The sequence below is a fragment of the Pristiophorus japonicus genome, chromosome 12, assembly GCF_044704955.1.
Source record: "Pristiophorus japonicus isolate sPriJap1 chromosome 12, sPriJap1.hap1, whole genome shotgun sequence".
Lineage (NCBI taxonomy): Eukaryota > Metazoa > Chordata > Chondrichthyes > Pristiophoridae > Pristiophorus > Pristiophorus japonicus.
The window spans coordinates 199,084,143-199,108,413 of NC_091988.1; the positions used below are offsets into that span (position 1 = coordinate 199,084,143).

The following is a 24,271-nucleotide window of genomic DNA, read 5'->3' on the forward strand; positions in this document are numbered from 1 at the left end:
GATCGGAAGCTCATTCGGGGTCAAATATATGACACCAAGGTTGCAAAGGAATCGAGTCAGTGGCTAGGGAACAGAGTTTGTGGTGGGAACTGAAAATAATTGGTTTCGGTCTTCACAATATTCAGTTGGAGAAAATTTCTGCTCGTCCAGAACGATGTCGGACAAGCAGTCTGACACTTTAGAGACTGTGGAGGGGTCGAGGGAAGTGGTGATGAGGTAGAGTTGGGTGTCATTCGTGTACATGTGGAAACTGATGCCGTGTTTTCGGATGATGTCGCCATGGGGCAGCATATCGAGAAATAGGAGGGGGCCAAGGACAGATCCTTGGGCGACATCACAGGAAGAATAGGCATCATGATGAGGACCAACATACCACCCGCAGTAAATCCCATCAAAAAAACAGGTTTATTCATGAAATAGAGGTATAGAGTACTAAAGTGTCGAAATTATGATGAACTTGCATAAAACACTGGTTAGGCCCCAGCTGGAGTATTGTGTCCAATTCTGGGCACCACACTTTAGGAAGGATGTCAAGGCCTTGGAGAGGGTGCAGAGGAGATTTACTAGAATGGTACCAGGAACGGGGGACTTCAGTTACGTTGATCGGGGATTGACTTCAGAAGATAGGTTTAGTAAGTTGGATCTATACTCATTGGAGTTCAGAAGAATGAGGGGTGATCTTATCGAAACATATAAGATAATGAAGGAGCTAGATAAGATGGATGCAGAGAGTATATTTCCACTCATGGGGGAAACTAAAACTAGGGGACATAGTCTCAGAATAAGGGGCCGCCCATTTAAAACTGAGATGAGGAGGAATTTCTTCTCTCGGAGGGTTGTAAATCTGTGGAATTCGCTGCTCCTGAGAGCTGTGGAGGCTAGGTCTTTGAATATATTTAAGGCAGAGATTGACAGATTTTTGAGCGGTAAGGGAATAAAGGGTTATGGGCAGGGAAGTGGAACTGAATCCATGATCAGATCAGCCATGATCTTATTGAATGGCGGAGCAGGCTCGAGGGATCAAATGGCCTACTCCTGCCCCTATTTATGTTCTTGTGATAGACTGGAGAAGCTGGGGTTGTTCTCCTTGGAGCAGAGAAGGTTGAGAGGAGATTTGATCGAGGTGTTCAAAATCATGAGGGGTCTGGACAGAGTAGATAGAGAGAAACTGTTCCCATTGACAGAAGGGTCGAGAACCAGAGGACACAGGTTTAAGGCTTTTGGCAAAAGAACCAAAGGCGATGTAAGAAAAACCTTTTTTACGCAGCGAGTGGTTAGGATCGGGAATGCATGGCCTGAGAGGGTGGTGGAGGCAGACTCAATTTTATCTTTCAAAAGGGAGCTGGATAAATAGCAGGGCTACAGGGAAAGGGCACGGGAGTGGAACTAGCTGAGGATCGGCACGGGCTCGATGGGCCGAATGGCGTTCTATGCTGTAACCATTCTGTGATTCATTTCTTTGCTGTTTGCTTACGTAACATTTGTAGCGTTCGAAAAGTTATTAATTGTGTGAAACAATTTGAGATATTTCAACAAATACAGTGAGAAGCTATGTCAATGCCAGTATTATACTTTATCAGTCACATGTGCTCCCACATGTACTGTGTTCCAATGACAGGCAGAGAAGGTGATCACAATATCCGACAGTAATCCCTTACCTTTGTCGAACGTGCTTGGCAGAGAGAAAAAGACACTCTTTATTTCCTGCCTTGTGTTGTCGCTGACGGACATTTTTTGGTTTTGTTCCTTTTCAGGGAATTTTATCAGATGATCGTGTGTTAGCTGCGTCTCTATGGCGACACCTCTTCAGCAAACAATGTGAGGAGCCAGGACAGCTGGAGCTGATGGTCGAATATGTCCGCAAACAGGTCAGAAACGGGGGAATGAAAGTGGCCTAGTAACCTCCATTCCCCTCTCAGAATCAGCACAGGGGATGAGACCATTCGACCCATCGCTCCTGTGCCAGCTCTCTGAAAGAGCTATCTACATAGTCCCACTTCCCTGTTTTGTACCCATTACATTTTTGTCCTTTTTTCTGTTAAAAGTCATTGAATCATAGAATGGTTACAGCACGGAAGGAGGCCATGTTGCCCCTCGAGCCCGTGCCGACTCTCAGCCAATCCCACTCCCTCGCCCTTTCCCCGTAGCCCTGCACATTGTTTTCTTCAGAAGTCATTGTGGATTCTGGTTCCACCACCCTCTATATCCCCTCGCCCATTCTTCTAATGGTGCCCTATAGTTTCCAATTCACCGACCAGTGCAAATGGTTCTTTATCAAAACCTCTCAGAATGTTGGATTCCTTTATCGAATCTCCTCTCAACCGCCTTTGTTAGAATGAAAATAGCCACAGTTTCTCTCATCTCTCCTCACATCTAAAGCATCTCCTCCCTGGTATTACCTCCGTGATTCTTTTCTGCTCCCTCTCCATAGCCTCAGAATCCTAATCTGGACACGGTGTTCTGACTGCCCTCACCAATGGTTTATTTGTATTAACTCGGCTGGGAACTGGCCAGCATGTCTGTAAGCTTTAGATGGTCACTGTGCAGATTTGTGGCTCAGGAAACTCCAGTCAGAGTTACACAGGACACCGGGGATAACTCCCCTGCTCTTCTTCGAAATAGTGCCATGGGATCTTTTACGCCCACCTGAGGGGTTTTCCGTCTCATCTGAAAGACGGCACCTCCGACAGTGTAGCATTCCCTTGTGTTCAAGTGTCTGGAGTGGGGCTTGAACCTATAACCTTCTGACACAGAGGGCGAGAGTGGCAACCTTGGAGACATGGCTGATTTGCACACAATAACTGTGCAACAATGATCAATATAAAGTCAAATGAAGTGGAATATTTCAGTTCAATACCTTCAAGCATTTACTCCTGACAGATTGTCTTTGAATCCTTCCTCCATTTTCCACATGTTCAGCTGCAGTGTTATTTCTAACTGAAATAGTATCATTTCGTTGAGGAATGTTGAACCAACTGGTACCCAAATTTCAGCCAATATTGTGGTTACCAACATGCTTGGTTTGGAGTTGGCATGGAAGGAGTCCTTTCCATTCACTGCCAACTCCTGGATTCTCACTCGCTGGTTAAGCGATCATTACTTTTTTCCAACTTTGCCTCCTGAATTTGACGCAATGGATTTGAGCGCAGGAGACAGAACGTTTAATTTACTACATCAATCCTTGCTAACTTTTTCTTTCAATAATTAATCTGACATTTGTCGGGCTCCAAATGGACACTAGTTTACCAGACTCTGAGAAATGCAGCTGAGTTGTGCAGCAGACTAGTAAAAGTGTTGCTGGTAACTGGACCAGTGAATACATTTCTAGCCCAGTGTCGGGTCACTTTCTTTAAGCTGCTGCCTGTCCCGGTTCAGCTGAACAGCACCACTTTCCAATATTTCATGCTAAACCTGGATTGCACAATTCGTAGCCAAAAGTAAAACTTCCACTGTCAAAAAGAGAATTTTCATCTCGTGGCCCTGATAAATTGCTGTAAGCCTCCTAGATCCAAGATGGTTTGCGGACTGGAACCCATTTGGTGAACACAAAGTATTGGCGGGATACAGAAGAAAGCGACCAGAATGATTGAGGGGTGGAGAGATTGGATTACGAGGAGCGATTATGTAAATTGAGCATGTTGTCACTGGAAGAGAGAAGGTTGAGAAGTGATAGGATTGCTGTTTTTAGGGACTGCTGTTTCTAAAGGGATGCGATAGTGTCGATCATGACCAGTTGTTTCACCTTGTCCAGGATAGTGGAACCTGAGGACACGGACTGCGCTTGAAGAAGGGAAATTCAAAACTAATCTATGGAAACAATATTTCACTGAGTGAGTGGCCAATCGATAGAATAGGCAACATCCCCACTGACGTCTTGGAGTTCCTGGCCAAAGACCACCCCAAGTGGAGGAAGAGCATCCGGGAGGGCGCTGAGCACCTCGAATCTCGTCGCCGAGAGCATGCAGAAAACAAGCGTAGGCAGCGGAAGGAGCGTGCGGCAAACCAGACTCCCCACCCACCCTTTCCCTCAACCACTGTCTGTCCCACCTGTGACAGAGACTGTAATTCCCGTATTGGACTGTTCAGTCACCTGAGAACTCACTTTTAGAGTGGAAGCAAGTCTTCCTCGATTCTGAGGGACTGCCTATGATGATGGAGGCTCTGTGGGGGGATGGTGTAAACAGTTAGTATTGGCTCATTCAAATGCAAATATACAGATTTCTTTCAGAAAATAACATTTTGGTAATTGTAGACATGACGTGTGGTGAGTGCAGCAAGCTCGGGGGGGAACAGCTAACTGTGACCTGTGGTCCCCAAAGCTCTCCCCCACTGGGGGTTTTCCTCACCTCCTGTCTGGGTCTGCTGTAGACTCACTGATTGAGATTGATTGTTGTGATTGGTCAACAACTCCTTTATTGTTGTATCGTGGGACTACTGGGATGGTAGAAGGCAGTCTGGATGGACCTGTGTCTTGCATCCAGCGATTCCAGTGTTCCTATTGTGGCTCTTCCCTGATACTGATGCATTGATGCACCCTGAACCAGATTCCATCGCTTCAGCCGAGATGTCAAATTCCTCTCCCAGGTAAACAGTAAAGATCCAACTGTTGGGACTTATGCCCTAGTTAAACAAAAGGGAGATTTGTTAATTTTTTCTGAATTAAAATCCCTTAATTTAAAAAAAAAATGATTTCTTCTGATGCAAACTGCTTCATCAAAGAAATCTAAATTCCTGTAAATAATGACACAAAGAAGGAAGTTGAATTGGTGTTGAAGCGGGGTTAAAGGAACCTTCATTTTAATTCTGAACGTTTTATCTTGCGGGCGACAAGCGACTTGTTATATCTGATGCGATTCAAGCCTTGTGTACAATTACCGCCTGAGTGTAAGCTGCAAAGGTCGGCCTTGCTATCACGGAGGGCTCTGAAAGCAGAAGGATAAGCCTGTTACAGTCCGTGATCTCTGCCAACCAGCCCATGGAAGTTGCCGCAGAGCCAGGACACAGACTCCTCTTCACATTTGCCACTAGGCTGATTAAAGATGGATTTGGTGGGACTGCCAAGATCAAGTCCATTCAGACGTGAAGGGAAACAGACTATCCTGGAATTTTTGGAGGAAGTGTTTGCTACATTTTAAAGTCTGTATGAAGGGCCTGTAATTATATCTCACTTTTTAGAATCATAGAAGCACAGCACAGAAGGAGGCCATTCGGCCTGTCGAGCCCGTGCCGGCCCTCTGCAAGAGCACTTTAGCCAGTCCCACTCCCCCGCCCTTTCCCCGTATGAGTGGCAGAAATAACTATTAGAATTGTCCCATGATAATACATTTCATAAATAGACCATACTCCATTTATTGCTTTGGGACAATTAATACCTTAATGTGCCAGTAAAATTGTCAAACGTTGCAGGCATCTAACTATTTGCTCAACAATCGTGCACATATATACCCTGCAGAGTTCACTTTTACAGTCTCCATTAGAGGTGCAATAACAGCATTGTTGGGAGCTGTATTGCCAGTCAGTATGGGGGCACAGTACGTTGGTATACCAGCGTCTGTACGCTCCTGTATTGCCAGTCAGTGTGGGGGCACAGTACACTGGTATACCAGCATCTGTACGCTCCTGTATTGTCAGTCAGTGTGGGGGCACAGTACACTGGTATACCAGCGTCTGTACGCTCCTGTATTGCCAGTCAGTGTGGGGGCACAGTACGTTGGTATACCAGCGTCTGTACGCTCCTGTATTGCCAGTCAGTGTGGGGGCACAGTACACTGGTATACCAGCGTCTGTACGCTCCTGTATTGTCAGTCAGTGTGGGGGCACAGTACACTGGTATACCAGCGTCTGTACGCTCCTGTATTGTCAGTCAGTGTGGGGGCACAGTACACTGGTATACCAGCGTCTGTACGCTCCTGTATTGTCAGTCAGTGTGGGGGCACAGTACACTGGTATACCAGCGTCTGTACGCTCCTGTATTGCGATGAGTTTTACCTTCATGTTTCTGTACGGGGAGAATTGGCAGTCTTGGGGAGGGGCCATGCAGATCTACGGTATTTCCCTGCCAGGTGGAACAATTTGGAGTGTTTGCACACAGTCCCGAGAAATCGTCACCATTAGTGTGTGCTGGGTTCCACTTTGAGGTTTTGGCTCTCTGGAAAAGCGGAGCGAAGAGGAATTGTGGGCTCATTGTGGTCTGAGTATGGTGTCGCTGCAAACATCCCTGTTGCGGTTACGGTTCGAGTGTTCCCCAACGGTTTCGCTGTGGGTCATCGCCACAGCTGGAGGGTGAATGAAACCTGAATCCTAGAGCTGGAGGGCTGAACGGACAATGAAATGAAGTGAGACTTCATAGTTGCTTTTAAAGGGAAGCTGGATAAACACGAGGAGAAAGGAGTAGAATGTTATGCTGATAGGGTGGAAGGAGGCTCATGTGGAGCTTGGACCATGGGCTGAATGGCCTGTTTCTGTACTTTAAATCCCATGTAATTCTCCTCCACATTACCCCCCGCCCCCCCCGGGAGAGGAAAGATTATTTTGTATTAGAGGTCCTCTGATAGCTCCATAGTGAAACACTGCCAAGTCTGTGATAGGACAGATACAATTCTTTTTATTCATTTCTGGGACGTGGGCGTCGCTGGCAAGGCCGGCATTTATTGCCCATCCCTAATTGCCCCTCGAGAAGGTGGTGGTGAGCCGCCTTCTTGAACCGCTGCAGTCCGTGTGGTGAAGGTGCTCCCACAGTGCTGTTAGGGAGGGAGTTCCAGGATTCTGACCTAGCGACGATGAAGGAATGGCCGATATATTTCCAAGTCAGGGTGGTGTGTGTCTTGGAGGGGAACTTACAGATGGCGGTGTTCCCATGCGCCTGCTGCCCTTGTCCTTCTAGGTGGTAGAGGTCGCAGGTTTGGGACGTCCTGTCGAAGACACCTGGAAAAGCCAGTTTATTTTTGTAATGCAAAACAGTATCAAAATACTACTCTTAATTGCAAAATTTTGAACAGGTTTCCTCTTGGTTGGCATAAACCATCCTTATGCGTCTTTTAATAAAAAAGCTTGTATTTAAACTTTAATTCCAGCTGCATTTCCTTTAAACACAACGCACATGATTTCAGTTTAATAAAGGCAGGCTATAATGAAGTCGCTTTTGAAAATTTGTGGCTGTTAAAATCTGCTGACTTAATAAGACGGAGTTACAAAGTCTGGCGTCCATAAAACTGGGAGAACAACTCAGTAAACTATCTTCTTGTCCTTTGAATTTGTGAAAAGATTGTTTTTTTAAAACAAAAATTAGTCCCATACCCTGCTAATCCTGTAAATGTTTTTTTTTGTAAAGGGGTTGTAAGAGTTACAGTGGCCCTGACTGTGCTGGTAATTCACGCTAGCAATAGGTGATACAACTTTCTCTCTCTCTCAGAGGTGCCACTTGGCAGGCACTGGGTTATCGAGAGAGAAAAGTTCCTATTCGGTGAAAGTCACTCAAGACCCCTGAAGTTTCCAGTGGTAGGTTGTTGCTACCAATACAGAGTCCTCGCAGTAATTCCAAGGGCACTCCATATATTATATGATATGCCCTGTCTCAACAACTGCAAAGTTAGGCTGCCCTCCAAGAACCAGGTAAAAACAGCTCTAGAAATAGAAATATTGAGGTTCAGATTGCTGAGCTCCTGGGTCAGCCTGAAACTAATCCTCTTTGGCAACTTCTCAGGATGTGAACTTAATAACAGGCTTGCCCTCGGAAGAGGTATCGATGCCAAAAGGAACTTCCCTCCCCACCCCCCCCCCCCCCCCGCCCCAGAACATTAGCAACCCGAGGCACACCGACTGCCCAGGACAAAAATCCATATTATGATATCCGTTCCACTGCTCGCACTCTGCTGTTTCGGTATGGATGGGGCACCTGGGTATTTGCAGAGCCCAAAAAACAAAATACTGCGGACGCTGGAAATCTGAAATAAAAGCAGCAAATGCTGGAGACACTCAACAGGTCATACAGCACCTGCGGAGGAAGTAACCTGAAATAAGTAGGTGTCAGCCGTGGCTCAGTGGGCAGCACTCTCTTGCCTCTGAGTCAGAAGGTGGTGAGTTCAAGTCCCGTTCCAGAGACTTGAGCACAAAATCCAGGCCAACACTCCAGCCAGTTCGGTACTGAGGGAGTGCCCCACTGTCGGAGGTGCCGTCTTTCAGGTGAGACGTTAAACTGAGGCCCCGTCTACCCCCTGACGTGGCGCAAAAGATCCCACGGCTGTATTGTGGGAGCTTGTGCGCAAATTGTCTGCCGTGTTTCTTACATTACAACAGTGACTACACTTTACAAGTGCTTCGTTGGCTGTAAAGCGTTTCATGAAAGGCGATAAATAAAAACAGAAAGGTCATTTACTTGACCAAGCACCTTCCTCTCTCCACATTTGTAGCATTTTTAGTTGTGAAGCCCTCTTGACTCTGGACAGATGGCTGGTTTCAGCTGCAGTTACCGAGAGTTTCCTTGGGTGTACACTTGCAAGTTTGGGTTAAACACAAGCAACAAGCTGTTTATCCCCATTTGGTAACATGTCCGGCCAGCAGCAACAACTTGCATTTATATAGCGCCCTTAACGTAGTAAAATGTCCCAAGGCGCTTCACAGGAGTGCTATAAAGCAAAAATTGACACCGAACCAAAGGTATTAAGACAGGTGACCAAAAGCTTGGTTAAAGAGGGAGCTTTTAAGGATTGTCTTAAAGGTGGAGAGGTTTAGAGAGGGAATTCCAGAGCTTGGGGCCCAGGCAGCTGAAGGCTCGGCCGTCGATGGAGCACAGAGATCTCGGGGGGGTTGTGTGGCTGGAGGAGGTTACAGAGATGGGGGGTGGGGGGGGTATGGGGGCCATGGAGGGTTTAGAACACAAGAATGAGAATTGTTGCACTCTCGTACTCAGGGATTCTGCTGGCAGGCAGCAGGTTTTTAAATTTAAATTGGCGTGCCATTCTACAATATTGCCAAATCTTTTTGAAAATATACAATGTTTAATAGCTGGCCTCTATGAAGTCCTCCAGCAATCACCTAATTGTGGTAGGAGCACTCTTGTATCATGTCACAAAACATTTCAACTTACTGTTTCAAAAGAACTGATTTCCGCCCATCTCACAGTCAGAATTCCATGGGTTCAGTCTCCACACTGGACCTGAGCATATAATGCTGGCATAGAATGTCAGTGCAATACTGAGGGAGTGCTGCATTGCCGGAGGTGCCGTCCTGCAGATGGCCACAGCCCCTGGATGTTTAAAGATTCCCAGACGCTATTTGGAGAAGAGTAGGGATTTCTCTGGTGTTACAGTCCTTTCCCGAACAAAGCCACTGAAAACAGATGAACTGATCCCTCCTCTCCTTGATGTTTGTGGGATCTTGCAATGCACAGAATGACTGCCGTCTTTATCTTCATTTCATTGACTGAGCAGCACTTTAAGGGCATTCCTGAGATGTGACGAGGTGCTATTAAACCAAGTCTTTCAAACGTGATTTTTCAGGAGGGACTGACCCGTGTTTGTCTGGAATGTGGTGGTGCAGAATGGGTGTGCACCGACTGTAGGTGAAGTCGAACAAAGCTGGTATGGAGATTAACTAGAATCCCTCCGAATCTAACTACTATCCAGATGGACCAACTTGGGTTGGAGATGGAGTTATCCCTTGCTTCATTCCTTCAGTGTGTCAACATATTTACATGCCTGACATTTCTCCATAGGGCTAAGGCTCAATGTATTACACAGTGTTAACAGCACAGAAACAGGCCATTCTCCAACTGCTCCACACGAGCATCCTCTCTCATTCCTTCATCTCAACATATCCTTTTATTCCCTTCTCCCTCATTTACTTATATGGCTTCCCCTTAAATGCACCTGTGCTATTCGCCTCAACCACTCCCTGTGGGAACGAGTTCCACACTCTCACCGCTTTCTGGGTAAAGAAATTTCTCCGGAATTCTCTCTTGGATTTATTAGTGACTGTCTTATATTTATGGCCCCGAGTTCTTGTCCCCCCTACAAGTGAAAACATCTTCTCTACATCTATCCTATCAAATGCTTTCTTAATCTTAAAGACCTCTATCTGATCACCCGTGAGTTGTCTTTCTTCCAGAGAAAAGAGTCCCAGACTTCCCCGATAGGTATAACCTCTCAGTTCTGGTATCATTCTAGTCAATCTTTGTTGTACCTTCTCCAGTGCCTCGGTCCTTTTTATAATATGGAAGCCAGAACTGTTGACGGTACTCCATGGCCTGGGAGTGTATCTGTTCGACAAGCACACCCTGGGTGAATGATTCCCGATCCTTCAGCATTGATTTGAATCTGTACATAATGTTGAGGGGTCTCCAGCTTCAATATGAAGTGACTTGAGGTCAATGCTGGCTTTGGATGTGGTTCATTCTTGATCTGATTTTTCTCCGACTGCTGTCGATGAAAATAAAAGCTTGGTCTAAAAAAACGTTCCATGCAAATTTATCATAACTTCCCTCTAGAAATGCACCTCAGTGCCTTGTCTGCTTTTTTATGGCCTTATTACAAAATGCCTATTTTATGGCCACTCACCAGAGGGAATAGGTTTCTCATCACTCTATCAAAACCTCTCATCTTTAAAACCTCTATCAGGTTGTCTCCTAACCAGCTCTGTTCTAAGGAGAACAGTCCTAACTTTTCCAACCCCTCCTCAGTGATAAACCTCAGGGAGCCTCTTCCTAAATGGCACATTGGTAACCGATCATTTTGGGTTGTTAGTTGGCAAGCTGGAGAAGGCTGTTTTCTTCCCTTCCTCCCCCCGCCATCCCTCACCCCCCCCCCCCTCCCCTCCCCTCCCCAATTCTCATCATGACCATTATGAAGTGTCACAGAATCAGTATATGAGGTAGCACTTGAAGTAATTTCCCAGTTTTTATACAAAGAAGGTGCATCTGCCTGCAAGGGTCAAGTCATGAATTGCCCCACCTCAATAACATTTCTTTGGTATTCAAAGATGCGAATGAAAAAGCAATGACATTACTTGTCTTGGGCATGGATTTCCTCACACTTTGAAACATAGAAAGTAGGTGCAGGAGCAGGCCATTCGGCCCTTCGAGCCTGCAGCGCCATTCAATAAGATCATGGCTGATCATGCAACTTCAGTACTCCATTCCTGCTTTCTCTCCATACCCCTTGATCCCTTTAGCCGTAAGGGCCACATCTAACTCCCTTTTGGATATATCTAACGAACTGGCCTCAACAACTTTCTGTGGTAGAGAATTTCACATGCTCACACCTCTCTGAGTGAAGAAGTTTCTCCTCATCTCGGTCCTAAATGGCTTACCCCTTATCCTTAGACTGTGACCCCTGGTTCTGGACTTCCCCCAACATCAGGAACATTCTTCCTGCATCTACCCTGTCCAATCCCGTCAGAATTTTATATGTTTCTATAAGATCCCCCCCTCATTCTTCTAAATTCCATTGAATATAAGCCTAGTCGATCCAGTCTTTCTTCATATGTCAGTCCTGCCATCCCAGGAATCAGTCTGGTGAACCTTCGCTGCACTCCATCAATAGCAAGAACGTCCTTCCTCAGATTAGGAGACCAAAACTGCACACAATACTCAAGCTGTGGCCTCACCAAGTCCCTGTACAATTGCAGTAAGACCTCCCTGCTCCTATACTCAAACACGGAAGCTTTTCCTCCAATTACCAACCTCATCCCAATTTGGAACACCTGGCTGGTATCCTGTTTCTGAAAGCTTTCTACTGCCCTGGGACTCGTGGCTGGCCGTGGAGACCATTTCCATCAGAAGATGTGAGGAATATGTAAAATGGAGGGATCATTACACAGCTGTCCTGGTAGGCCTTTGAAGAGACATTGTCCCTGTGATTCACCACCTCCATCTTGATTAGGAACATAGGAAGAGGAGTAGGCCATTCAGCCCCTCGAGCCTGTTCCGCCATTCAGTGAGATCGTGGTTGATCTGTATCTTAACTCCATCTACCCCCCTTGGCTACAGATCCTTTTATACACTTGGCTAACAAAAATCTATTGATCTCAGATTTAACTGAGCTAGCAGCTACAGCTTTTTGTGGAGGAAAGTTCCACACTTCTACCAATCAAATCATAGAATGGTTACAGCACGGAAGACGGACGAATTTTTTGAGGAGGTAACCAGGAGGGTCGATGAGGGTAGTGCGTATGATGTAGTGTATATGGAATTTAGCAAAGCTTTTGATAAGGTTCCACACGGCAGACTGGTCACAAAAGTAAAAGCCCATGGGATCCAGGGCAAAGTGGCAAGTTGGATCCAAAATTGACTCAGAGGCAGGAAGCAAAGGGTAATGGTTGATGGGTGTTTTTGTGACTGGAAGATGTATCCAGTGGGGTTCCACAGGGCTCAGTGCTGGGTCCCTTGTTTTTTGTGGTATATATCAATGACTGGAATGTTGGGGGTATGATTAAGACGACACTAAAATCAGTTGTGTGGTTGATAATGAAGAAGAAAGCTGTGGACTGCAGGAGGATATCAATGTGCTGGTCAGGTGGGCAGAACAGTGGCAAATGGAATTCAATCTGGATAAGTGTGAGGTAATGCATTTGGGGTGGTATAACAAGGCAAGGGAATACACATTAAATGGTACGACACTGTAAAGTGTACAGGAACAAAGGGAACTTGGAGTGCAGGTCCACAGATCACTGAAGGTCGCAGGCCAAGTAGATAAGGTGGTTAAGAAAGCATATGGAATACTTGCCTTTATTAGTCGGGGCATGGAATACAAGAGCAAGAGGGGTTATGCTTGAACTGTACAAAACACTGGTTAGGCCGCAGCTGGAGTACTTTGTGCAGTTCTGGTCACCACATTACAGGAAAGATGTGATTGCACTGGAAAGAGTGCAGAGGAGATTTACAAGAATGTTGCCTGGACTGGGGAATTTTGGCTATGACGATAGATTGGAGATGCTGGGTCTGTTTTCTTTGGAATAGAGGAGGCTGAGGGGAGACCTGATTGAGGTGTATAAAATTATGAGGGGCCTGGATAGAGTGGATAGGAAGGACCTGTTTCCCTTGGCAGAGGGGTCAACAACCAGGGGGCATAGATTTAAAGTAATTGGGGGGGCAGTATAGAGGAGATATGAGGGGAAATTTCTTTACCCAGAGGTAACTCCCTTTTGAAAGCCATGATTGAATCTGCCTCCATCACCCTCTCAGACAGTGCATTCCAGATCCTAATCGCTCCTTGCGTATTAAAAAAAATTCTTATGTTGCCTTTAGTTCTTTTGCCAATCACCTTAAATCTGTGTCATCGGATTCTCGATACTTCCACCAATGGGAACAGTTTCTCTCTATCTACTCTGTCCAGACCTCTTTTCACCCATTGCATGAAGAGTTTGCTAACTTCTCTCCTCAATGGCCTGGCTCTGATTTTACGGTTATGTCCCCTTCGACTCCCCACTGGTTTTTCAGTATCTATCCGACCAATTCCTTTCCAAATCCTAAAAACCGCCATCAAATCGCCCCTTGACCTTCTACATTCCAGGAAATACAAGTCTAGCTAATGTAATCTCTCCTCATAATCTCACTCTTGAACCCTGGTAATCTTTTGGTGAATCTACGCTGCACTTCTTCCAAGGCCAATATATCCTTTCTAGACTGCAGGGCCCAGAACTGTGCACAGTGCTCCAGATGTGCTCTAACCAGGGCTTTGTACAGCTATAGCCGGCCTTCCTCCCCATTTCTGTTCTAGCCCTCTAGTTATAAAGACTAACTAATATTGGTGGTAAATATGCTCCAAGGTAGGTTGGAGGATTCTAATCTCAACAATGAGGGCAGCGCATGCTGCAATTGGGTATTTGAGTTTCACTTGGGCTGGAGGTGAACATAAGAAATAGGCCAGGAGTAGGCCATACGGCCCCTTGAGCCTGCTCCGCCATTCAATAAGATCATGGCGGATCCGATCATGGACTCAGCTCCACTTCCCTGCCCGCTCCCCATAACCCCTTAATCCCTTATTGGTTAAGAAACTGCTTATCTCTCTTAAATTTATTCCACAGCTCTCGGAGGCAGCGAATTCCACAGATTTACAACCCTCCGAGAGAAGAAATTTCTCCTCATCTCAGTTTTAAATGGGCGGCCCCTTATTCTAAGGTCATGCCCTCTAGTTCTAGTCTCCCCCATCAGTGGAAACATCCTGTCTGCATCCACCTTGTCAAGCCCCCTCATAATCTTATGCGTTTCGATAAGATCGCCTCTCATTCTTCTGAATTCCAATGAGTAGAGGCCGAACCTACTCAACCTTTCCTCAAACGTCAACCCCCTCATCCCCAGGATCAACCTGGTGGAGCCAGGAAATGGTAAGAGATTGTGGGACAGCAGAGTAGGTACAAAATAGCCCCGAGTCGCCTCCATGACCCTGCCCCTCCCTATCTAACTTATTCCAGCCCTACAACTCTCCGAGTTCTCTGCACTCCTCTAATTCTGGCTTCTAACACATCGTTTTTAATCGCTCCACCATTAGCGGCTGTGTCTCGGCCCAAAGCTCTGGAATTCCCTCCCTAAACCTCTTTACCTCTCTCTCTCCTCCTTCAAGACGCTCCTTAAAACCTACCTCTTTGACCAAACTTTTTGGTCACCTGTCCTAATATTTCCTTAATGTGGCTCGGTGTCAAATTTTGTTAATTACTCCTGTGAAGCACCTTGGGACGTTCTACTGCGTTAAAGGCACTATATAAATGCAAGTTGTTGTTGATTCAAATTCACGAAAAATAAGATGTGTTTGCCTGTGATAGCGTCAATTATCCATCATCGCAGCAGGAAAAGAGAATTGATGGAAATAGGCAATATCTGTTTCAAATGCTCATCCCAAAAAGCTGTTCCATAAATGGGGGGGGGGGGGAAACAAATCCTTTGGGTGTTCCACCACAGCTCTGGAGATGGGAACCATGATGCGAATGTGTGCACAAGTACTCGTCTGTTGTGAGGCCAATGACTCCCTTGGCATCGTTCCTCTTTTTCCCCTCCTCAAAAGAAAAAAAAATCCTCACTCGAGACTTCCGACACAAAATGTGAATTGGAACATCTGCTTGCAACTTCATATCCTGTAGGTTACCTGGAATCCTGACAGGAAAGAATAAAAATTCCTGGAAGTTGTGGGGATTTAGCCGAAGTGAAGGCAAGCAGCACGTGGGCCGTCGCTAACAGTAGGCCAGTTGTACTTGTGACCACAGAAAACGTGAGAGTTGTGACTGACGCAGTAAATTCTTCAGAGAAATTTCCTTTCGAAAACAAAAACCTTTGTGGTGTTGGGATGTGATGGGGCCAGTAATCGTACATCCAGAGCTCATTTCAGAATCAGGAAATGGACAATTACCCAAACTTCCATTTTCAGCCTCTTTTTTTTTCTAAAGTTCTGGGAAGCGAGTTGTGAAGAAGGTATTGTGGAGTCAGGTAAGGTCATGCAGCAAGATTGGGAAGAAACAGATTGATTTGTACGGTAATGTGCTGTGATGTCAATGTCTTCAACATCTGTCCTTGACCCTCCCTTCACTGCCGAGACTTTTTAAATCCTTTTTTCCTATGGTGTCGGTAGACACTGAAGCTGACTCTACTAAATTAACCCCTTCCAACTTCAATAGAGTGAGAGTAGTTCAGCGAGAGGTGTCGCGCACTGCTAGTTGGAGTCCTTACTAAATTATGACAGATCCAGTGTACAAATTTTGAACTGTTTAACTTTGGGGATTCATTGTATTTAGCCCCACATATTTACATTCCTTGCATTCTATTTCCATAGGACGAAAGATCAGTGTAATTAGAGTATATACAGCTCAGAAACAGGCCATTCATCCCAACTGGTCCATACCAGTATTTATGCTTCACACAAGCCTCTTCATCTAAACCCGATATAACCCTCTATTCCCTTCTCCCTCATATGCTTGTCTAGCCTCCCCTTAAATGCATCGATGCTATTCGCCTCAACCACTCCCTGTGGCAGCGAGTTCCACATTCTCACCACTCTCTGGGTAAAGATGTTTTTCCTGAATTCCCCATTGGATTTATTAGTGACTATCTTGTATTTATGGCCCCTAGTTTTGGTCTCGCCCGCAAGTGGAAACATTTTCTCTATGTCTACCCTATCGAATCCTTTCATGATCTCAAAGACCTCTGTCAAGTCACCCCTCAGCCTTCGCTTTTCTCAAGAAAAGCGCCCCAGCCTGTTCAATCTTTCCCAATAAGTATAACCCCTCAGTTCTGGTATCATTTTAGTAAATGGTTTTTGCACCTTCCCAATGCCTCTATATTCTTTTTGTAATATGTAAACCAGAACGGTGCACAGTACTCCCAATTGTGGTCTCACCAAGGTTCTACACAAGTTTAACATAACTTCTCTCTACAGGCAACTGTACACTTCACTACAGTGATAACACCATAGGGAACCTGTAACTAGGTAGCACATTGGTTACTGGCCATCTTGGGTTGTCTGTTGGCAAGCTGAAACATAGACAATAGGTGCAGGAGTAGGCCATTCGGCCCTTCGAGCCTGCACCACCATTTCAGTATGATCATGGCTGATCATTTTTGCAACTTTAGTACCCCATTCCTGCTTTCTCGCCATACCCCTTGATTCCTTTAGCCGTAAGGGCCACATCTAACTCCCTTTTGAATATATCTAACAAACTGGCCTCAACAACTTTCTGTGGTAGAGAATTCCACAGGTTCACAATTCTCTGAGTGAAGAAGTTTCTCCTCATCTCAATCCTAAATGGTTTACCCCTTATCCTTAGACTGTGACCCCTGGTTCTGGATTTCCCCAACATCGGGAACATTCTTCCTGCATCTAACCTGTCCAGTCCTGTCAGAATTTTATGTTTATATGAGATCCCCTCTCATTCTTCTAAATTCCAGTCGATCCAGTCTTTCTTCATATATCAGTCCAGACAAGAAGGAATCAAAACCCATTTTCTTCCAAGCACTTCCCTTCCTCTTACCCTTAAGTCTCTACTCTTGATAAATCTACCTCAAAGATTGAGGATACTCATACCTGGCGTTGTGCGGTTCATGTCTATTTCGGAACTCCTGTTTCACTGCTCCCAACGTATCCAAATCTTCGAGAAGCAGCGGGAACCTTGGCAACACCTGGCTAACTTGATCGAGTTCTTCAATGCAATAACCAAATGGGCACAGGTTTAAGATAAAGGGACAAAATAACCACAAGGAAGAAGATAATTTTTTTTTTTTACCCAGCGAGTTATTGTGATCTGGAATGCTCTGCCTGAAAGGGCGGTGGGAGCAGATTCAAACGTAACATTCAAAAAAGGAGAATTGGATAAATACCTGAAAAGGAAAGATTTGCAGGACTATGGGGAAAGAGCAGGGGGAGTGGGACTAATGGGACAGCTCTTTCAGAGGGACGGTACAGGCACGATGGGCCGAATGACCTCCTTATCATTCTAACTTGACGCAGTATTCAAGGTGAGGTCTGCCCAGAGCCCTCTATAGTTTGATTATAAACTCCTCTGACTTGTATCGTACTGTTGGCTACAAACCATTGGATTGTCTTTATTAATTGCTGCCCTGCCTTGGTTGGACATGTCAAGCATCAAGTTCACTCAGACTCCGAGAGCTTGTTCAACGGTATCCTTCATTATTTCAACACCATTAATGGATTATACATGTTGCACATTTTTCATTCCTCTGGGCAGTAGTTTATATTTGTATCAAATTTCATCTTCCATTCTTCTGCCCACTTATTTTTTTCCAGGACATTCTGTAACTTCTAAGCTGTCTTTTCTGATTCCGCTGCATCTCATGGGATTACAGTATACAGGACATACGGCACAGAAACAGGCCATTCGGCCCAACCAGTCCATGCCAGCGTTTATGCTCCACTCGAGCCCCCTCCCATCTTTCCTCATCTAAATCTATCAGTATTACCCTCTATTCCCTTCTCCCTCATATGCTTATCTAACCCGCCCTTAAATGCATCGATACTATTCACTTCAACCACTCCCTGTGGCAGCGAGTTCCACATTCTCACCACTCTCTGGGTAAAGAAGTTTATTGTGAATTCCCTATTGGATTTCTCGGTGACTATCTTATATTGATGGCCTCTTGTTATGCTCTTCCCCACAAGTAGAAACACCCTCTCTATATCCACTCTATCAAAACCTTATCAGAATTTTAAAGACCTCTATTAGGTCACCCCTCAGTTCTCTTTTCAAGCGAGAAGAGCCCCAGCCTCACCCTTCCCTGATAGGTGAACCCTCTGCTGGCTTCGCCATCTTCTTTTAACTTGGTCTTCATTGCACTCGGTGGTGTCTGAAAAGCACCTTGAGGAAATTACCATATCCGATCTTGTGTCCCCTGGTTTGTCGATCATGGTTCTCATTTCTTATCTGTCCTCCTAAGAAGAAAGGCTTGCATTTATATAGCGCCTCTGCAGCATTGAACGGATCTGCCTCCCTTCACCCCTCGCAATAATTGATTCTGCCAACCACTGTGCTTGCTTTTGCCGAAGTACATTTCTCTAGGCACCCAAATATCCATTCATTATGCATGAGCCTATACATTGAGTGTTGTCGGGCAGTTCCACTGTGGAAGGCACTGCGTGCTTGCCCAATGATTGCAGTTTCCAGCTTGGGATTACCGGACAGTGCGTTTAAATCAATGATACTGAACTGTGAATAGTTTCGACCTTTGCTTGATTCTCTTCACTGCCTGTATATCAGCACAGGAGCACGAGGAGGCCATTCAGCCCTTCGAACCTGTTTACTATTCAGTTAGATCATGGCTGATCTGTATATTCATTCCATCTACCCACCATGGTTCTGTAACCCTTAATACTCTTGTCTAACAAAAATATATTAATCTCAGTTTTGAAACTGACCCCCGGCCTCAACAGCTTTTGGGGGAGAGAGAGTTCCAGATTCCCACCGCCCTTTGTGTGAAGAAGTGCTTCCTGACATCACCCTGAACGGCCTGGCTCTAATTTTAAGGTTATGCCCCCTTGTTCCAGACTCCCCTTGTCTGTTCATGGGATGTGGGCATCGCTGGCAAGGCCGGTGTTTATTGCCCATCCCTAATTGCCCCTCGAGAAGGTGGAGGTGAGCCGCCGCCTTGAACCGCTGCAGTCCGTGTGGTGAAGGTGCTCCCACAGTGCTGTTAGGGAGGGAGTATCCAGCGACAATGAAGGAACGGCGATATATTTCCAAGTTGGGATGGTGTGTGACTTGGAGGGGAACTTGAAGCTGGTGGTGTTCCCATGCACCTGCTGCCCTTGTCCTTTGTAGGTGGTAGAGGTCGTGGGTTTGGGAGGTGCTGCCGAAGAAGCCTTGGCGAGTTGCTGCAGTGCATCTTGTAGATGGTGCACACTGCAGCCACGGTGCGCCGGTGGTGGAGGGAGTGAATGTTTAAGGCGGTGGATGGGTAGCCGATCAAGCGGGTTGCTTTGTCCTGGGTGGTGTCGGGCTTCTTGAGTGTTGTTGCAGCTGCAGTCATCCAGGCAAGTGGAGAGTATTTCATCACACTCCTGACTTGTTCGTTGTAGATGGTGGAAAGGCTTTAGGAAGTCAGGATATGAGCCACTTGCCACAGGATACCCAGCCAACTGGCTTCAGTCGACTGTTTTGAACTCTGGAAAGTTTGAAATCCTTGTGTTTGTACATAGGTGCTTAGAATTGGCTTCAGTTTGAAAGTGTACACACTGTAGTTGCAGCTTTTGCTGCAGGAAACGTGCCATACAGCTGAAACATGCTGCGTATGTGTGTACCAACTGATAGTTTCATAGAATAGTACAGCATAGAAGGAGGCCATTCGGCCCATCGAAGAACGACCCAGTCAGTCCCACTCCCCCCGCTCTTTCCCCATATCTCTGCAATTTCTTCTCTTTCAACTATTTATCTAATTCCCTTTTGAAGGCTGCTATTGAATCTGTATCCACCACCCTATCAGGCCGTGCATTCCAAAGCCGAACCACTCGTTTTCCCTCATGTTACCTCTAGTTCTTTAACCAACCACCTTAATCTGTGCCTCTGGCTAACAACACTTCGCCAATTGGAAACAGTCTCTCTTTATTTATTCTCGACTCTTCATGATTTTGAACACCTCGATCAAATCTCCTCTCAGCCTTTTCTCCTCCAAGGAGACCAGCCCCAGCTCCTCCAGTCTATCTCAACTTCACTTTTAACAATATTCAGTACTGCATGACTGTAAGTGAAATTTAAATGAAACATTTGTAGAAATCAGGATCCATCTGAAACGTTAACATGAACCCGTCTCCTTTTTTGCCCTGACTAAGCTGTGTATTTTCAATACAGAAGTGGCTCATTCAGCCCTTTGAGCTTTTGCCATTGCTAGCCCCCCCACTGGAGCTATCTACCTTGATCCCTTCTCCCAACTCTTTCTCAATGTCAGCCGTGGCTCCGTGGGTAGTACTCTCGCCTCTGAGTCAGAATGGTTGTGGATTCAGGTCCCACTCTGGAGACTTGAGCACATAAATCCAAGCCAACACTCCCAGTGCAGTGCCGAGGGAGTGCTGCACTGTCGGAGGTGCCGTCTTTCAGATGAGACGTTAAACCGAGGCCCCACCTGCTCTCTCGGGTGGATGTAAAAGATCCCATGGCACTATTTCGAAGAAGAGCAGGAGAGTTCTCCCCGGTGTCCTGGGCCAATATTTATCCCTCAATCAACATCACTAAAAACAGATTATCTGTTCATTATCACATTGCTGTGTGTGGGAGCTTGCTGTGCGCAAATTGGCTGCCACGTTTCCTACATTACAGCAGTGACTACACTCCAAAAGTACTTCATTGGCTGTAAAGCGCTTTGGGACGACCAGTGGTTGTGAAAGGTGCTATATAAATGTAAGTCTTTCCATATTTTTCCATCCGCAGCTGTTTTTCATGTATTGAAACTAGGTGGGAAAAGAGGCTGCCAGTTGTGAACAGCATGTATAGGATGAACTCTTTAGGGACAGGTTTCATCAACCGCAAGGAGGGTTGACCGAGACCATGTTACTGGCCTCATTCAGTGTGATGTAATCTGGGACGGTAGGCTTGGTTTTCTTAGAGGATCGAATGCATTGAGGGGCCTTCATCCAACAAATCTTGTGAAATGCTTTCAGTAAAGAACATTGATCATAATGAATAGGAGCAGCAGTAGACCATACGGCCCCTCGAGCCTGCTCCGCCATTCGATAGGATCATGGCTGATCATCGGCCTTAACTCCACCTTCCTGCCCGATCCCCTTATCCCTCAACTCCCTTCGTGTCCAAAAATCTAATAAGAACGTAAGAAATTGCAGGCGTATTAACCCAAATAATCTGGAAGACATTGCATCCTGTCCGGACAGTGGATAGAAAAATAAGAATTAGAATGATACACCTCAACGTGCCTGTGCTTTGTCTTTGAAAGAGCGATCCAGTTAGACCTGCTCTCCCCCACTCCTGCCTCTGCTCTTTCCCCACAGCCCTGCAATTCTTTTCCTTTTTCAAATATTTATCCAATTCCCTTTTGAAAGTTACTGCTTCCACCACCCTTTCAGGCAGCGCGTTCCAGATCACAACAACTCGTTGCGTAAAAAGATTTCTCCTCATCTTCCCACTCTGGTTCTTTTCTCAATCACCTTCAATCTGTGTCCTCTGGTTACTGACCCTCCTGCCACTGGAAACAGTGTCTCCTTATTTACTCTATCAGAAAAACCCTCCAAATTGAGGGAGGATTTTGGATGGTGTTAGTGCAGGGGAAGGCGACTTGTAATCAATGTTCCCTGTGAGGTGGCTCAGCTGAGCAGCGCTCCCGGGGGGGGGAAAGGGAGGGCGGGGGTGGGGGGTTCCTATGCTGCTGGCTTGCCAGCCCTTCAATAGAAATACCGTGTGTATTTTGAATGGGCTGCGCAGAAGGGGGCCGAGAAAGAATTGCAAGGAACACTGCTTGCACTGGTACATGGTCTCCCTTCGTGACCTTGCAGCCGACTGGACAGATTCTGGAGCAGTCGGTGACTGCACACTGCTTCATGCGTCGTTCAGTGTTACCGAGAGGCTGAGGGGTTTGTGCGTCGGGTGTTGCCCAGATCTGACGTTCTGGGTTTTTTTTCCCCCCATTCAGATGCAGTACCTGGATTCGATGAACGGGGAGGACCTGCTGCTGACTGGAGAGGTGAAGTGGCGGCCCCTGCTGGAGGACAACCCGCAGAGCATCGTGAAGCCCGTCTCCCTGGCGTACAATGACGAGGGGCTCTGAGCCAAGGCGAGACGGGGGGGGCCCATAGCCAAAGTTCCCAGTTGTGCACCCGGTCAGGGGCGCAGAAGCGTGCTGTGACAATCCTACATCAACTCGAGATCTTTACCCATCCGGGTTTAAAACCCATTGTATTTATTCTTTGGTGGTGTGGGTGGGTTTGTTTGTTTCTCCCCCCCCCCCCCCTCACATTCTGTAAGGAATATAATCTTGGGCTCAGTTTGCCTTGGCTGAAATGTTCTCCATGTCTTTCCACTTTAGAACACTTCCCAATTCCACGTAAGCCTACCCCTAGGTCTGAGCTAAAGTAGTTTCCCCTCTCTGCCTTTTGGGGGGGGGAGGGGGGTCATTTCTGTGATATTGTCAAGGGATCTTCCATACAGGCTTTGGGCAGCATTTACAGTATTCTAAACACACTTGGCCAGTAATCCTGGGCATCGTGGCAGCCAGGTGAGACCGCGAGTGTGTCCGGGTAACGGAGGATGGGCTGAAGTGAAGCCGGTCCTGCAGTTGACCTTTTTGGGTAGAATTGACAGCCAAACGCTTGGCTTTTATCCAATCGAATGGGGCCCCAAGGTTTAAATACACTCCAGCAATGTGTGTGACACAGAGAGTTAAACAGCAGCGTGAGGTGGACATTTCTGGGGCGAGGTGAGTGACTTCCAATGCCCAAAGGTATTCACACACCCGACACATGGGGAGAACAAAGTCAAAAAGGACCGACTGTGTGTGTGAGGAATCCGCGGTGTCCCAGCAACATGTGTTTTACTCGCGGGCCAACCAGAAATGTTTATTTCCCCCTCTCTCTCCCCTCCCTCCGCCCAGTCACAGGATCGATGCGTTGTCGATGTGTCGTACAGGGATCTTTCGGTCATAACTTGGCCTGACTTGCGGCGGTGACATTGCAGGCACTCATTCCATGTTATCACAGTCATCTCCCAACAGTGACTGCACTGCATCAGCTGTGAAGCCCTTTGCGACGTCCTGCGGTCGTGCAAGGCGCTATATAAATGCAAGTTCTTTCTTGGATATCACGATGGGAAGCCACTGGCATTAAGCAAAGGAGCCGACGGGTGAATGAAATGCACCCCCTCCCCCAGAGTTTAATTGTGCACGTGTTAAAAATACTTGGGACTGACTTCAAGCTTCCGACTTTAATCGAACGGCTCACATTCAGACCTTGCCCTTGCGGTTCATGATGTCCAACCGCATTGCTTGGTTCACTGCGTTCTAATCGCTGCCCGCTCACTATTCGTCCTACACTTCACACTTGTGAAATGTGCTCCGTGTTCTTGCTGGCTCACTGGGTCCTTCTATACTTTGTCCACTTTGAATTCACAGTGCAGGAGGAGTAGTGCTCGGAGAGTTGACAGTACAGGGTACATTGATGGCCCAGTGTTCAGTACGTTGCCTCTTGTGCAACCGAGCCAAGGAGATGAGAAGGTTGGCGGGTTCTATCCTGACCTGTACTGCGTAAGCTGGGGGAATGGTTCTTACCTGAAAATCTGTCCTCTATTTAAAAACATTAAAATATTTCAGCTCCCATCAAATTCCTTCAATTAAAACAGTTCAATCGGGAAGATTGCAAATCCTGCAGGGATTCCATTCTGGTTTGGTATCCTGTAATATTTCCGATGTAAAGTCTAAATGTTCAGTACACATTTTACACTCCTGTTAGCAGTTTGTACCGTACCCTGTGCTAATTAAAGTTGTTAAGTGACTCTGAACACCAGCACTCTGCTTTTGTCAGTCTCTGCCTCTTGCTGTACACTCTGCAACAGTGGCTTTACCGTGGACCTTTCTGCGGATAAAATCGTGAACTTGTACTTAAACAAAATCTGAAGTTATCACTTTGAGTAGTGTGTTTCAACCTCTCTCACTCCCACCACCAGGTGTCAGCCGTGGCTCAGCGGGTAGTACCCTCGCCCCTGAGTCAGAACGTCGTGGGCTCGAATCTCACTCCAGACACACAAATTTAGGTCAACGCTCCAGTGCAGTGCTGAGGGAGCGGTGCACTGTCGGAGGGGCAGTGCTGAGGGAGCGCTGCACTGTCGGAGGGGCAGTGCTGAGGGA

The 24,271-nt window shown here is 46.4% G+C and overlaps 1 protein-coding gene across 3 annotated transcripts in view; it reads left to right on the top strand.

The window, feature by feature from the left end:
• The window catches only part of uqcc1 (ubiquinol-cytochrome c reductase complex assembly factor 1), an 86,127-nt gene extending 62,202 nt beyond the window's left edge, over positions 1-23,925 (top strand). For all 3 annotated transcript variants that reach the window (XM_070896403.1, XM_070896404.1, XM_070896405.1), the window contains 2 exons: positions 1,755-1,868; positions 22,067-23,925. In XM_070896403.1, coding sequence (XP_070752504.1) covers positions 1,755-1,868; positions 22,067-22,201 — 249 coding nt within the window. In that variant the 3' untranslated portion in view covers positions 22,202-23,925. The remainder of the gene's footprint in view (positions 1-1,754; positions 1,869-22,066) is intronic.
• The last annotated feature ends 346 nt before the right edge of the window (positions 23,926-24,271 follow it).